This window comes from Drosophila takahashii, chromosome 3L (assembly GCF_030179915.1).
Source record: "Drosophila takahashii strain IR98-3 E-12201 chromosome 3L, DtakHiC1v2, whole genome shotgun sequence".
Classification (NCBI taxonomy): Eukaryota; Metazoa; Arthropoda; class Insecta; order Diptera; family Drosophilidae; genus Drosophila; species Drosophila takahashii.
In genome coordinates, this window is record NC_091680.1 from 27,118,877 (window position 1) to 27,134,142 (window position 15,266).

The 15,266-nt window shown below is 43.5% G+C and overlaps 3 protein-coding genes across 4 annotated transcripts; 2 read left to right on the forward strand and 1 right to left on the reverse strand.

The window, feature by feature from the left end:
• Positions 1-2,320: 2,320 nt before the first annotated feature.
• Positions 2,321-7,513, forward strand: verm (LDLa and CE4_CDA_like_1 domain-containing protein vermiform). Its single transcript, XM_017158862.3, has 6 exons — positions 2,321-2,412; positions 2,529-2,598; positions 4,415-4,526; positions 5,099-5,211; positions 5,499-5,648; positions 5,898-7,513. The coding sequence occupies exons 2-6, from the start codon at positions 2,547-2,549 to the stop codon at positions 7,046-7,048; spliced, it is 1,578 nt and encodes a 525-aa protein (XP_017014351.1). The 5' UTR covers positions 2,321-2,412; positions 2,529-2,546; the 3' UTR covers positions 7,049-7,513.
• Positions 7,514-7,609: 96 nt separating this feature from the next.
• Positions 7,610-11,705, reverse strand: Gbeta76C (guanine nucleotide-binding protein subunit beta-2). The gene is made up of 6 exons (XM_017158851.3): positions 11,553-11,705; positions 10,425-10,870; positions 10,156-10,357; positions 8,337-8,466; positions 8,165-8,251; positions 7,610-7,990 (listed from the first exon to the last, which is right to left on the reverse strand). Exons 1-6 carry the CDS (start codon positions 11,619-11,621, stop codon positions 7,884-7,886), a joined length of 1,041 nt encoding a protein of 346 aa, XP_017014340.1. The 5' UTR covers positions 11,622-11,705; the 3' UTR covers positions 7,610-7,883.
• A 261-nt stretch (positions 11,706-11,966) lies between these two features.
• LOC108068974 (serine-rich adhesin for platelets) lies at positions 11,967-14,813 on the forward strand. 2 transcript variants are annotated; one of them, XM_017158867.3, is made up of 6 exons: positions 11,968-12,321; positions 12,378-12,519; positions 12,629-13,293; positions 13,354-13,507; positions 13,612-14,126; positions 14,197-14,813. In XM_017158867.3, exons 1-6 carry the CDS (start codon positions 12,081-12,083, stop codon positions 14,331-14,333), a joined length of 1,854 nt encoding a protein of 617 aa, XP_017014356.2. In that variant the 5' UTR covers positions 11,968-12,080; the 3' UTR covers positions 14,334-14,813. The 2 variants fall into 2 exon arrangements, with proteins under 2 accessions (XP_017014355.2, XP_017014356.2); XM_017158866.3 differs by having other exon boundaries at positions 11,967-12,321; positions 13,612-14,813.
• Positions 14,814-15,266: the final 453 nt, after the last annotated feature.

Consider the following 15,266-nt stretch of genomic DNA (forward strand, 5'->3'; position numbering starts at 1 on the left):
TCATCAACATTTTCACTCTAATTGAAAAACCAGTTTTAACAGTTGATTAAACGGCAAGAAGAAGACGAGAAGTAATAATAATAATCAGTGTTTTTGTTGGCTTTCGGTGAGATGCGGTTGAGGGATTATATCACCAGCGGAGCGCTGAAATTAATTGTAACTAAGAAAATGCTGCAATCGGCATTTCGCGCAGAAGAAGGTGAACAGCTTTTTGCAGCTTCTTCGTGCCAATTGGCAGCCTTCACCGCCGGCACTCCAGTTGGACCCCAATTGGCCAATGGCAATTAAAATATAATTGTGATCAGTTGCGATTCCGAGAATTTTCCACTGCACGAAGCACACCCGCTGCAAAAAATAAAAAACACTCATACGCCATGTTGGCCTTTCTGCATTCTCATTTGACTTATGTTCTCTTTTGCGACATGACAGAACTCGTTTTCAAGTTCAGGAAATAACTATGCAATGTGCTGTATGACAATATACTGGAAATACTCGAATAAATTGCATTAACACGCCACCACTCGATTCCTTCTAGATCGGACACGAATAAAACTTAATTGACATTGCTCTGGGGGTTTTCTGTCTGTCCGTTGGCCATTCTGTCGCTCAAGTGATCTGTGGTTAAGTGAAGCAGTCTGGATATAAAAGCAAAAGTGGTAATATTAAGAAAATACTTGACGGGCCAGATATGATACTCATGATCAATTTATCTTGGCAATCGAAATTATCTTTAGGCTCTTTGCAGCTTTCCAAACCAAGTTTACAAAAATACAGTGTCAAATCATCTGGAAATTTTTTTAATCAATATGTTTGTCTGGGTTTTAAATATTGTTTAATTATTCCTAATTCTGATTTCCAGCCGATTCAAGTTAAAAGAAATCATAATAATAAAAGTACAAAAACGTATTTTTAGTGTTAAGAAACATTTAAAAAGGTAATAAAAATCCAAGCTTAAAAATCATACTTTCGTAATATTATACAGCAACAAGTATTTCACTATGGGTTATTTTCAGTATACCCAAGACTCATTTTCTGAATAATATTTCTCTTCTGATTAGTACTAATACTTATCCAATGCTTTATTTATAAGACAAATATTGGTATTTTCTGTTTATGCTCCGTTCCGTTACAGGGAGCCCAGAGATTTGTGTACCGTACACAAAAGTGTACGCAAGTTGTCCCCAACAATTTTATATCCGCAAACATGCTCCGCTTTGTTGCCGTTTTTTGTGCTCACACTTACGGGTTTTGGTAGCCACTTTGGATGGGTTATTGAATAACAGGCAGCAGACTGTCGGTAGGTTGGCTGGTATGCGGCCCTTAAAACGCCTTGTTGTTGCTGCGCCTGCATCTCCTTTATCTGCTTTACATAACAGCAACTGGGGAGTGCAAAAAAATGAAAAGAAAAATAAAGAAGGGGGTAACAAAACAGTTAACAACGGCATCATCGGCTTGGCATTAATTAAAAAACTCATGATCTTCGGCAGGAGTGCAGTCAAATTTAATCACTGTGACTCAGCGACACTCGAAATAAGACTCTCTTCTGCTGGAACACTCGAGTCGTTGGAGGTTTAATAACCTTTTAGTGTCTTAGCCACGTTAACAAGAATTTTATGCGACAGCTGCGATTGGCATACAAATAATCGCTGCAGAGCCTCTGGGAAGCTTCGAGACCCGACCGAACGAACCCCTTTTAATATGCATCAGGTGTGCTCACCTCGGCCCATTGGGATTCTCGGCTCGTTTCGGTGAAAATAAAAATCAACTAGACAATAAACGTGCAGAAGAAAACAGTTTAGGAGGAGAGCAAAACAGAAAAAAACAGTTACGAAATCGAGATTTCGTATAATAGTTTTGATAGAATCGAGATATAGCGAAGCCGCAGATGTTCAAACAAAAGACTCGGAAATTCAGGGTCGGCGGCAGAAAGAGATTGATGGGCACTCGGATTTGATTTATGTCTAAGCGGATGACTAACTAGCGGAGTAAACAAGCCCATGGGGTGCAGTCGTCTGACAAAAACAAAACCGAAATCAAATCCCCCGCACAATCGATCGTAAAATACGGACCGATCCCGCTCCCACCTGCGCCTGTAAATGCTAATTAACCTTTCTTCACACATCGAAGAAAACGGAGAGACGATACGCCTGCGTACCTTGGCATTTCGGAATGGGATCCACAAGGCGCGCAGGCGGCTTCACCCCTCGAAAGCTTTTGCGCCGGCGCAGCGCCGTGGTGGGTTGGCCGGAATCCACCACGGCGCCAAAGCCGGCCAAGACACCTCGGCTTGATAAATAGAACCCGTTGCTGGTGGCCAACACCTAGTGTAAGCGTGGCTGTGTATTGGAAGAGTGCCTCCGTTCACTCCACTTCCATTCGATCCAAGCATTCCCACTCAGAGTCTGGGCAAAAGTTAGTAGAGTTTTCCAAAGTTTCTTTACCTGTGTGCATTGCTCGATGTACCGTCCATAAATAAGTACTGCGATCATTGTGATTTGTGTTGCTAACCTTTCGATTTCCGCCCGCAGAGAGCTCTGGAATCAATCATGGCGCGTTGGTGGCCAATTTTGAGCGTTGTGTGCCTCTGCATGGCAGTCGGTGAGTACTTTAAGCGGTTGCACCTAGCACCTAGCACCTAGCACTTAGCACTTAGCACTTAGCACCTAGTACCTAGTACCTAGAGTTAAGCATTTGACCTTTGGCGGTGGAAACTTCGCCACTTTTCGCAAGGCTGCCGAAGAGAAATACAAATAAAAACAAACCACTTGGCTTCGCCTCGGTCGTTGGCCAAGGCAAGTAAACTTGAAAAAGTACGATGATGTTGAATCACAGTTGAGCCAAGTCATTAGCGGCATGCAATCGATCAAACTTATCCTTCAGTCAATTATGTAAGAGATGGCGGAAAAAAGATTAAAATCTGTGGCATGAGGACGAAACCGGAGCTGGCCATCAAACGAAATTAGCATAGGAAAACGAACAAAACCAGACGACTGACATCGGTTCCGTTTTCATACTTTTTTTTTCATTTTTTTTTGGCTTGCCATCGTCGTTTATGCAATATCATTTTAATGTTAAACCGAAAACGGGTTTTCAATAACCAGAAACAACAAAACCAACAGTTAGCCAATGCACAAACCCGTTTGGGCAGACACCTTACATGACAAACCGATTTTATAGGATCCGATACGATACGATCCGATCCACCAGCATTCCCCAGTGGCCAAAAAGCCGCGTCCGCACAAATGTGGATCTGTGCCTATAAATGGGATGTACCGCTTTCGTTTGCCCTTTCGATTTCAACCGAACGAGATGGAGACAAAACTGTTATGAACAAAAATGAGAGTGGTTATGGTCGGCTAGAAGTTGTACTCGTATTTCCACACTAACGGCCAAAACCGGTTGAACGTCGCGACGTTCGTGTTGGGAGTAAGCTAACGGTTAACCCATGAGGTGCGGCCTATTATAATGGTCCAATCCACCGATTAACTCTTAGAACGTCAATGATTAATGGCGCCCATAAAGATACCATTGATGGGTTCCGACAATTAAAATGTTGGCTAAGAAACATTGCCATCGCATTAAAATCAAATGCGTTAAAGCAACGACTTACAGTTAGATTAAACAATATATTTTTTTTATTTGTATATTTTAGAATAAGAATACCTTATCTTAATAACTACTTTTTTCCAAACCTTCTTAAACCTTAATTTTCATTCTGAGGTAGTGTCTCCGGTCAATTGCAATCAGTGGTTCGGCTTTTACCTCTTTCTTTTTAAAAAAATTTTCCGACTTTTCCTACTACCCTGACTATAAAAATTCGTAATTATAAATTTAAAAAAATTACTTCAAAAAACTTGTAAATAACAAGTTTTGTGAATATATAATCAATACTTTTATAGCAAGATAATATGTAATCATTTTTATTCAACCAGATGCTTTATATGTAAAAAATTCATTTGAGCCCGACAGAAATCTGGACCCATCACGGAGATACCAAAGAAAACGTGATTATATAGATTGATAAAAATCCGAAATTATTAAGTGTATACTGCATTATTTACTTTTTTGCCAACATGAGTACAGATTTCTTAGACTTCAGTTAAGTTTAAATGATTTCTAGAGACCGAATACACTACCCTATACAAACTTGATTAATTTGTCGAGGAATGTACCAGAGTTTAGGTTGAAGAAGGTCCACATTACTCTGATCGATAATCCGATTCCGCCCAAAAGCGGTTATGTTCCGCTTGTATTGATCAAGGGGTATTCCTTAGGCACTAAAACATACAAGATGCCCCAAAATTAGAACTAGAAATATGTTGGTATTGGCTAAAAATTAAACAAACGTGGCTATATGACTTGAATGATCCCCCGTCGATCCCTTTTTAATCCAACCTCTTCCCAATCCCCATAGCACATGGCCAGGACAAACTGGAGGGCGTTGACGTCGAGGAGGTGTGCGCCGATCGTCCCGCGGACGAGTACTTCCGCCTGGAGACCGACGGCGACTGCCGCGAGGTGTACAGGTAAGCCGAACCCCAGGCAATAGCCGATTGTCCGATCGTCCAGTTGAGACAGCTGATAGCCCGCACTCCAACACCCACAACACCTACAAACGTATTCTTGCACCTTCTTGTATCGGTATCGAAAGGTGCGACAGTGCCGGCGAAGATGGCACATGGCGTTTGGCGCCGATTCGCTGCGCCGGCGGCCTGGCATTCGATGTTCTGCGCCAACTTTGCGATTGGAAGTCGAATGTGAAGTCTTGCGATGTGCTCGAGAGTAAGTGACGCCACCCAGTTCAATCCGCTGCGGATGCCTGCGGCTCAAGATACTTCCCGAGAGCCACGATCCTAAGCCTACTATCCATCCCCCTCTATCTCTCTGTCTCTCTATGTCTCTCTGTCTCTCACCCCCCTGTGTGTGTGTCTCTCTCTGTGTGTCACTAAAACCGGGGAAGCCCCGAATCGAATCGACTAAAATCAAATCGATCGATTCATTGCATAAACCCCCCGAACCAGAATCCCCCGAATCGGTGCCAAAGTTCTCTTAGCTAGCAACGCCAATACGAAATCAGAACATGAACTTTATTTTGTAGATGTACCAAGTCGGGTTTGAAAGAAATTCAGTGTCCTTCGGGTCTGGCCTTCGACGTGATCAAGCAGACCTGCGACTGGAAGGCCAAGGTGACCAATTGCGACGAGAAAGAGAGTAAGTGTGACGACCAACTAGCCAGACAAAGTCGGCCAACCAAACAACCAAACAACCAACCAACACCTGTACATACTGTAGTCAGCAATGTTAGACTTCCGGAACTTTGGTAGATCCAAGAAAGAAACAAACCCTAACCCAGCTCGAAACTAACACCACCCGTTCTAACCCATCACACTCATGTAAATACTTCTCATTTCGAAATTTAGACATTTGTTGTCACTAACCACCACCGGCCTTAACCACTCGCAAAAGATTCCCCCACTAATGGAGCCTCCTTTCCACAGAACCCCGCAAGGCCAAGCCCATCCTGAAGACGGATGAGCCCATCTGTCCCGAGGGAAAGCTGTCCTGCGGCGACGGCGAGTGCCTGGACAAGGAGCTCTTCTGCAACGGCAAGTCCGACTGCAAGGACGAGTCCGACGAGAACGCCTGCTGTAAGTATATCCTGCTTTTACTCCCATTCTGGAGGCTTCTGTTTTGGAAAGTAGAGTAGTACTCTTACTGCGCTGTTGAAAAATATGTAGCCTACATTTAAGCGTACACTTCACAAAAGATCCGAAAAGTGAATATTTAAAGAATTTGTATCACTTTATGTAAAGTTTTATGCAATTATTATGTTACAACCTATTCTAAATTGTAAAAGGAGGCCCCAGTAGTAATCCGAAATTATGTCCCATCTCCAGCCGTCGATGAGGATCCCAACCGTGCCCCCGAATGCGATCCCACGCAGTGCGCCCTGCCCGATTGCTTCTGCTCGGCCGACGGAACCCGCATTCCCGGCGGCATTGAGCCCCAGCAGGTGCCCCAGATGATCACCATCACCTTCAACGGCGCCGTCAACGTGGACAACATCGACCTGTACGAGGACATCTTCAACGGCCAGCGGCAGAACCCCAACGGCTGCTCCATCAAGGGCACCTTCTTCGTGTCGCACAAGTACACCAACTACTCGGCCGTGCAGGATCTGCACCGTCGCGGCCACGAGATCTCCGTGTTCTCGCTGACGCACAAGGACGACCCCAACTACTGGACCGGCGGCAGCTACGACGACTGGCTGGCGGAGATGGCCGGCTCCCGGTTGATCGTGGAGCGATTCGCCAACATCACCGACGGCTCGATCATCGGCATGAGGGCTCCCTACCTGCGCGTGGGCGGCAACAAGCAGTTCGAGATGATGGCCGACCAGTTCTTCGTCTACGACGCCTCCATCACCGCCTCCCTGGGCCGCGTGCCCATCTGGCCGTACACCCTGTACTTCCGGATGCCGCACAAGTGCAACGGCAACGCCCACAACTGCCCCTCGCGAAGCCACCCCGTGTGGGAGATGGTGATGAACGAGCTGGACCGCCGCGATGACCCCACCTTCGACGAGTCGCTGCCCGGTTGCCACATGGTCGACTCGTGCTCCAACGTGGCCAGCGGCGACCAGTTCGCCCGCCTGCTGCGCCACAACTTCAACCGCCACTACAACAGCAACAGGGCGCCCCTGGGCCTCCACTTCCACGCCTCGTGGCTCAAGTCGAAGAAGGAGTACCGCGACGAGCTGGTCAAGTTCATCGAGGAGATGCTGGGCCGCAACGACGTGTTCTTCGTGACCAACCTGCAGGTGATCCAGTGGATGCAGAACCCCACCGAGCTGAACTCGCTGCGCGATTTCCAGGAGTGGAAGGAGAAGTGCGACGTCAAGGGCCAGCCCTACTGCTCGCTGCCCAACGCGTGTCCGCTGACCACCAGGGAGCTGCCCGGCGAGACCCTCCGGCTGTTCACGTGCATGGAGTGCCCCAACAACTACCCCTGGATCCTCGATCCCACCGGCGACGGCTTCTCCGTCTAGGGACCGCGCCGCTATTCTTCCATCTTCCCAAACAGGAGAACAACTCACAGTAGTTCCACCGAGAGTCTGATAAACTAAACAACGAAAAGCCCTAACAAACTGTACAAGCGAGAATTTGTTGAAACATCCACAGAAATACTCAAATTGTTGCCTCTTGCTTCTTGTGTGATCCTAAACCAGTTTCTTTCCGCTATTATTTATGTGAATTCTATTTTCCGACTCCATCTCTTGTTTTCTCTTCCACTCCACTATCCATCTACATCTGTATGCTTCTCCTTTATATCTATCTTTCTGTTGATTTTAAAAGTGATTTGTTTTAACTTACTTCGCTGCTTCTTTGACCAGCTCAAAGACAATTTTCACAAACAAACAAAACCAAGCGCCAAAAATCGCAGCAGCAAAAATATCTTCGTAATTGTATAAGTATTTTTTATAAGAAAAATATAAAAAATATATAAAAAAATTTATTTGCAATGGTGTTTTAATTGGGGGTCAAGGGAATATTAATTGATAAAGATAACTATTCTCCCCATTGAAAATATAATTTAAAATTCAGCTGGGTTTGGTAGTACTACTTCATACATTTTATTATCGCACTTCCAATTTGCACTTTCTAAATTCTGGAGGCTACGTTCTCGTTAGTTAATTAAGCAATTAAATATTATAATTATACGCACGCTTTGCTTGCAATTTTACACAATTATAAAAGAATTCTGCAGATCCGAAACAAAATAATCAGCTAAATTTCGTAAACTGAGTTAATGTAATGCGACTTGAGTTTGCAAACAAACTGCACGTATAATTTTCGACGAAATTGAACCCGGATCGGAGCCGATTAGAGCCACAGACGCACTTGCTGATCCCAACTGGTGGACGATAGACACATGCCATTGGGGCACAGGCTGATGCAAGTGATGCGGTTCTCGTGACCAGACAGTGTGCCTAAGGAGGAATGCCAAGTGGAAAGAAGAGTCAACAAATCGATGTAAGTCAAGTGCCAGTCTGAGCATGAGGCTACCCAGCCCCATTCCACATCGCGGAATCCGCAAAGTGCAATGGATACCAAATACCCAGTTCCCAATGCCCACTTTCCAATACAAAATACCCAATACCCACCCGTGTGCCGTTGCTTCATTGTGTCCCACGAGTGCACGTTGCCCTCAATGCCGCCGCACATGAGGTAGCGTCCGCTGGTCGATAGCGCTAATGGGGACACAAAATCAGATTAAAACCTGTCAAAAGTCAAGGCGACCAAGAGCACCGACTAAGACGGGGAACTACAACCCACCGCACGAAGTGAAGCCCGTGTTCTTCTGGGGCGGCTCGTACAGCCCGATTTGCTGGTCCGCCCTCAAGTCGTACATTCGCGCTGTTTGATCCTCCGAGCAGGAGGCAAACCCGTAGCCACTTGGATGGTACTGAAATAGTGAAAGAAAGACCACACATTCTAATATGAAATAATTTTTCGGTATGTATGGTTTAATATTATTATTTAAACTAGAGAGCGTAACTTTGTTAAAAACATTAAAAAAGTGACTGAACTTTAGTTACATTATTGGCTAAATTTGCAATCTGTGGGCAGAGTGGGCGTGGCCTCCTTGGCAATATAAATGCATTTCAGTTAAAGTTATAATTCTAACTAGGAACCGTAACGGGTATAAATTTTACAATAACCCTGCAGGAAACGAAATCAGTTTTGGACCAGCAGAATACTAGTTGGGACAGGAAGGTTAACTAGTTCAAGTTATGCCCATTCCCTTGTAACGAACTGGTCCCTTTTTCATATGCTTGTCATCGGAAACAACTAATTTATTTGTTACCAGTTTTTCACTAGTTGCTGTTAACCAATTTACTGTTACAGCTGTTAAGCCGTACACGCATCACATTTTGTAATGCCCTAACAAGGTTTAAGAATTTTAGTGTGACATAGTTCAATTAATTTCACATATATATTGCTTTGGTCAGATTAAACTAAGTTCAAAATAAAACTAAATCATCATCTAGCAAACAAAAAAATAATTTACAAAGTCTGGGGATTAAACCGAGAACCTATTCAGTTTGATTGGTTTTGTGTTAAATTTCCCAAAACATTTACACCCTAGGCAACATTTTTGGATCATATGCGTTTCAATCGCAACTAGTTAAATTCCAGTTGTCTTTTGTTCTACCAATTAAATATATGTAAGGTTTTTTTTTGTCAGAAAGGTACCAGTCCGAGACAACTTGCTTTTTCTCTAGTTGTGTATTATTCATTTTTTCGACTAGCACAAATTTTCTAGACCCTGTGTAGTCCAAATGCATCCAGACAAATTCTGGTTATATTAGTTATATAACTTAGTTGTTTTTCAGACTAGTTCGCATTTTTCCTGCAAGAAATTTTATTTATTTACTATTTGATTTGCATTAAATGAGTTCCAAATAACTATTATTATTTAAAAGACTTTAAGAACTTCTAAGAACTAGAGCTTGAAAATTATCGATGTCAGTATCGATATTATCGATACTTCTGATATTTTTCAAACATCGATGTTTATCTATAACATCGATGTTTTTCTGACGTTTTATTAGAGAGAAACGAATAGATTTCACTCTTTAATTTGAGGACCAAAATAACTTTAAATACAAAATCACTTAAAGTAGGGACAAATTACCATACAAGAACCGCGAGTTCTTGGTATTTTATTCTTCTTTGGTCCCATAGATATATGAAATACTTAAAAATAGAACAGTTATATTTGCTTTTTACTTAAAAAGTTTTTTATAAAAGTTATTAATCACTTTTGGCGAGTAGAGAAAATGCAGATGCATAAAGTAAATAAAATGTTTTGACAATATTTTTGGTAACCATGTACATCGTTGTGTCAACGACTTAAAGACACAAATTAAAAAAATATTTAAGCGGACTAAAATACGCCTTTCGATCCTTACAGCCCTTATTTTTGCAATTGAAGAAACCTGTCATTCGCGCACTATTTAGAATCAATTTAAGGCTTTGATAAAGAAGACTTCGATGCTTGTTTTGTTGACTTTACGTTAATTCCTTTTGTTTTTATAAATCTGTTCTTTTATGTTACTGGACATTATATATAAGAATAATGTTTACTCACACAGACGGAAGACACGTCCATGTCATGGCCGAAAAACATCTGCTTGTGGCCTTCTTCGCGTACATCCCACAACTTGGCAGTTTTATCCACAGAGCCAGTGATATAAGTCTTCATATCGGGCGAAAGCGATAGACCAGCTATATCTCCAGCATGTCCATTGAAATCCATCGTCTTGACGCCCTTCTCCAGATCCCAATGGCAGCTGTTACCGAAGATCATATTCACATATATTGCTCAAGACTTCTGTGCTAACATTTATGATAACCCACATTTTCATGTCCCCCGAGCCGGTGATCAGATGCCCGTCATCCAGAAATCGACAGGAACTAAGGAATCCCTCGTAGCCCATCAGCTCCTTGACCATTTTGGCCACTCCGGAGGCATCTCGGTTGTTCACATCGTACACGGTGCACTGGTTGTCCATTCCGCCGCAGGCCACAAAGTTGCCCGATGGCGAGAAGGCCACCGTCATCACCCAGGCGGATCGCAACGGGATGATCTGCACCTTGTTGGCGGTCCAGGTGTCCCAAATAATCAGCTTGCCATCCAGAGATCCGGTGACGCAGTGACGCGAGTCTCCTGCGAAATGCACCGAGTTTACCTTGTTGATGTGGCCCTTGAGGATCTTCTTCGACGAGAATCGAATCTTGGTGACATCCCCCATGTCGCCGCATTTGTCGGCCAACGTGCAATCAGCTTTAGATTTTTGATCATCCTAATAGATAGTGGTGGAGATTTCTTTGATTAATAAATTATTTTTAAAATATCCCAATTTGAACCCCTTCGGATGGAACTTATATTGGTGTACCTAAGAATTGCTCTTGAATATCGCACGAAGAGATTTCTATGCCACTCCTGATTATGTCACATTATATACATTATTATACATCGAAATGCTAAATAAGTAGACATTTTAATGTTTTATTATGTTTTCGATCATTTTTAACCTTTCTTCATCTTGTTTCCAAAGTTTTAAAACATCTGAGCTCCGTGTTTTTAGAAAGCAAAGTTGAGCTCCCAGATTTAAATGTAAAGAACGTTCTGAGTTCTGATTTTGTTTAAGAAGGTTCATTTTACTGGTAATAGAATGAATTGAATTTTTAATTCGAAACGAAACTGGTTGCCAGAGCTATTAGTTATTAAAGATTAATTCATTTCTTTATAAAACGTTTAAAGGGATGATGCGTTTTGATTTAATTATTTTTTGATTTTTTCCTTGTTCCTTCTGTTTGGTACACTACTTTGGTTTTGTAAAAATGTTGGCTTTTTTAAATTTACATAAGTATACAAAGTTATACAAATTTTGTTGTAGGAAATAATGGTCTTTTTTATTATTTTTATTTATTTTTTTTGGTAATGTGGTAGTAGTTTAAGTTAAATCCTAAGTAATTATTCACCTTAAACTTCTGTATCATGCCATTGATTTCGTCGTAAAGTTTTTGTGTTTCGGCATCAATTTTTGGCATGATTAAGCATTAATTAAAGGAGGACGCGAGCAATACTTGCGAGGACGATTGATATAGTTTTCAGCCGCACGGAGTCGCACAATAAACTGAGCTTTAAACAATTTGTTTCGCCCGCTTGTTATGATGTTTTCTTTTTTTCCTAGCGGTAATGCAATTAGCTAATTGGATTAGCCGTTGAAGACAAATATATACTAAGGTAAATTGTTGGGCGCCAAAAATCAAAATTAAACGATAATGCGGGCTGCCAACTTAGGGATATAAATTCTTATTTTACAACACTGAACAAATTAGGGTGACCAGTTTGGCACCCTTAGGTGTTCTTTCCAATATGACTGCCTCAAATCTGGCCCCTCTAATTTCTCAGCTGTTCGGTCACCTCATTTTTGTTTTCCCTGCTTTTATTTATACAAATTACCCAAGTAAACACACCGCCAGCATGGATGCAAAGTAGGAAGCGCGATGGAGACGCTGCCGTGTGCCAACCAGCTGCAGGAGCACCAGCAGCCGCAGCAGCAGCTCGTGAATCTCAGCATAGACGCGAGTCTGGGCGAGAATGTGGTCAGCATTCCCAAGGAGCTGATCCTCATCTCGCTGGTCTCCCAGGAGCAGTCGCTCTACAACCCCAAGCACCCCAACTACCGGAGCACCAAGACCAAGGACGAGAAATGGCTGGAGATCGGCAGCAATGTGGGCTGGTCAGGTGAGTGGACGTCAGCCCATGGGCCACCCAAAGATGTCACTCCTCCTCTTTCGCAGATGTGCAGTGCAAGTCGAAGTGGAAGGCCATGAGGGACCAGTACTGCCGGGAACTCAAACGCGCCAAGGCCTGTACCAAAGCGGTCAAGTGGAAGTACTTCAAGGAGCTGGACTTCCTGCGTCCATATGCGCTGGCAAGGAAGTAAGTTGGGCAGGCCACTCCAATATTTTTCTCTTCTTTAGTAATCTGATCAAATAATCCTGTATGATTTGTGCCGATTAATACCATTAATTTTCCCACTACTCCTCAGTTACAGGGGAAGATCTGGCCAGAATACCAATGGCATTGCTTCTGCGACAACACCCATATCGCTGCCCCTGAGTACTTCCTTCAGCAGCAACAGCAGCAGCCAGAACCTCAACCTCTCCGGCAGCATTAAGATCGAAGATGCCAGTGCTTCCACGCTGCTGGACAACTGCAGCTTCAGTTCATCAAGTTCAGCCGATAAGAAGCCCGCAGCCACTTTCCTGGCCAGCCACATTGGAGCCGTTTTGCAGCAGCAACAAATGCAGACGCAGCCGGAAAGCAACTGGAACTATCTGACCGATGCGGGAGGCGGTTCCACTCCATCAATCATAGTGCAGTGTGGAAACGCCAACCCAACCACTGTGGTGGACACGCTCTACAACGAAATAGTGGACTGCGTGAATGCCGCCAATCAGTCAGGCTCAGCAGCAACAGTAACTTCGACCGTATCCACTACTTCCGCATCGCACAATCAATCGACAAATGCCGAGGAAGAGGACGACGATCCCATACACACCTTTCTTAACATGGAGAGCTACTTCGAGAAAGAACTGATTACGTTGATCCAGCAGGAGGATATGATCTACAACTACGGCAACGAAAACTATCGCAATGCCAAGCTCAAGATGGAGGTATGGGAGGAAATCGCCAGAAAGCTAAAGAAGTCGGGTAGGTGCTAAATAAATACCTGGAATCATCCATACTAATAATTTGCATGAACTATTTCAGTAAAACAGTGTCGGCTAAAGTGGAAGGCTTTGAGGGACCAATATGCACGCGAGCACAAGCGACTAAGGACACTGATGCACATAGACGCCACTTCGCGTTGGAAGCACTATGACTCGCTCAGTTTCCTGCAAAAGTACATACAACAAAAGACGCTGTAAGAGAGCTTTGTGATTTTTATAAGAAAAGAGGGACTCCGTTCACGTTAAATATTGCATACTTAGTCGATCAAGACTGAAAAAAATTATTTATTTCTTACAGGGATAGTGATGCGCAACTCAGTATGTTGCTACCCAAAAATGACCCAGTGAGAGAACTGGAGGAGCAGATGGTCCACTCACACTCGCCGCCCACGCAGCAGAGCACTTTGGAATCATCTTCGTCGAGTTCTCAGCTGAACATGCCCGCCCTGCCCCATTTGACGGGACCCCACAAGGCAGACCACACCAGCACCCAGCATCAGCAGGAGGAGCATCAGCAGCAACAACAGGCCAGCGAGCTGTGTGTGGCCACCTACGATGACATGGACATCGAGAACTACATCAATGGGGATGCACATCATGATGATGAGGAAGAAGATGACGAGGATGAGGAGATGGAAACCACAACGGCGGCGGAGCAAACTCCTCAGCAGCAAGAGCAGCATGTAATGACTTATGATTACGAGGACGGACCCGTGTACATGGCTGTTCAAAGCGTTACCAGTTCCATGACCAAACAGGAGACGCTCAGCGAAGGAGCCACCAGCCTGGAACATCAGCAGCTACAGTCAACTGGTGAATATCAAAAACTGGAGATTCAGACTCCCACTACTCCTCGTTACCAAAACGCTGCCACTACTCCCAGCTCCACTTCCACCTCTCGCTATCACTCGGCGCCCATTACGCCCAACAAACCCAACCACATGGAGTTCCCTCCCAGCAATGGCCACAATTCTGGTGAGGATGATGAAATTGGTGCGTTTTTCAAGGCAGTGGCCATGAAAATACGTAATGCTCAGCTGGAGCCGGTGGCTTTTACCGAACTTCAAATTGAAATTCTGCGTGTCATTAACGAGGCACTGAGGAATCACTAGCACCGCTAGTAACCTCTAGCTACCTAGAGAAGAATAAGAAGCTTGAGTGGACCATCAACGGTTTCAGGGCTATTCATTGTAGACTTAAGTGTTATTTCGAAAGTGTTTATTCTAACTTCTAGACAGTTGACACTTTTGTAAAATTTCTTTTATTTGTGAACTTTTAAAATCAATTGCTTAAGCAGCTCAAGGCGAAACTTAAAGTGTTACGTGTACATAGACCAAAATCCAGCAAAAACGGAATGAAATAGTGTTTATTAGCTTAGGATGATTCCGGTTCGGTCCGAACCGGAACTAAAAATTCAAACTATTATTTAAATATTTGTAACCAAAACAATTGTAACCAATTCGTACAATGTCAAAGCAAAAAAATATATTTTTAAAGCAATCTATGTTTTTTTTCATATGGGGAGAATAATAACTGTTCTTACTGATTTACTCGCTTGGAGATGTAGATCACTAGTATTTATTTCGTATTTTACAAATTATAACTCTATTGAATAGCTTTAATATATTTGGTTGTAGCGTGTTTCGCAGAAATACTTCGACCCCTTACAGGGTATAGAAATCAATGTATCTGGTAGTTAGAACAGGCAGTTGATGTAGCTTGCTTTTGGAGAGCCCCCTTCTCAAGGCCCATTCTGGACCAGGAATTCCCCATTCACCCACACACAACCCCAATCCGCACCCAGCGACGATTCCCGCAGCTCAACACAAACATTTAGACAAACGACAAAGCGTAGGAGCAGCTGCCTTCAAGTGGAGCACTTGCAGAGGACGCCCAACCTCCGGCTCCGCGCAGTACATAAGAGTACGGACTTCCCATACCATATTATATACA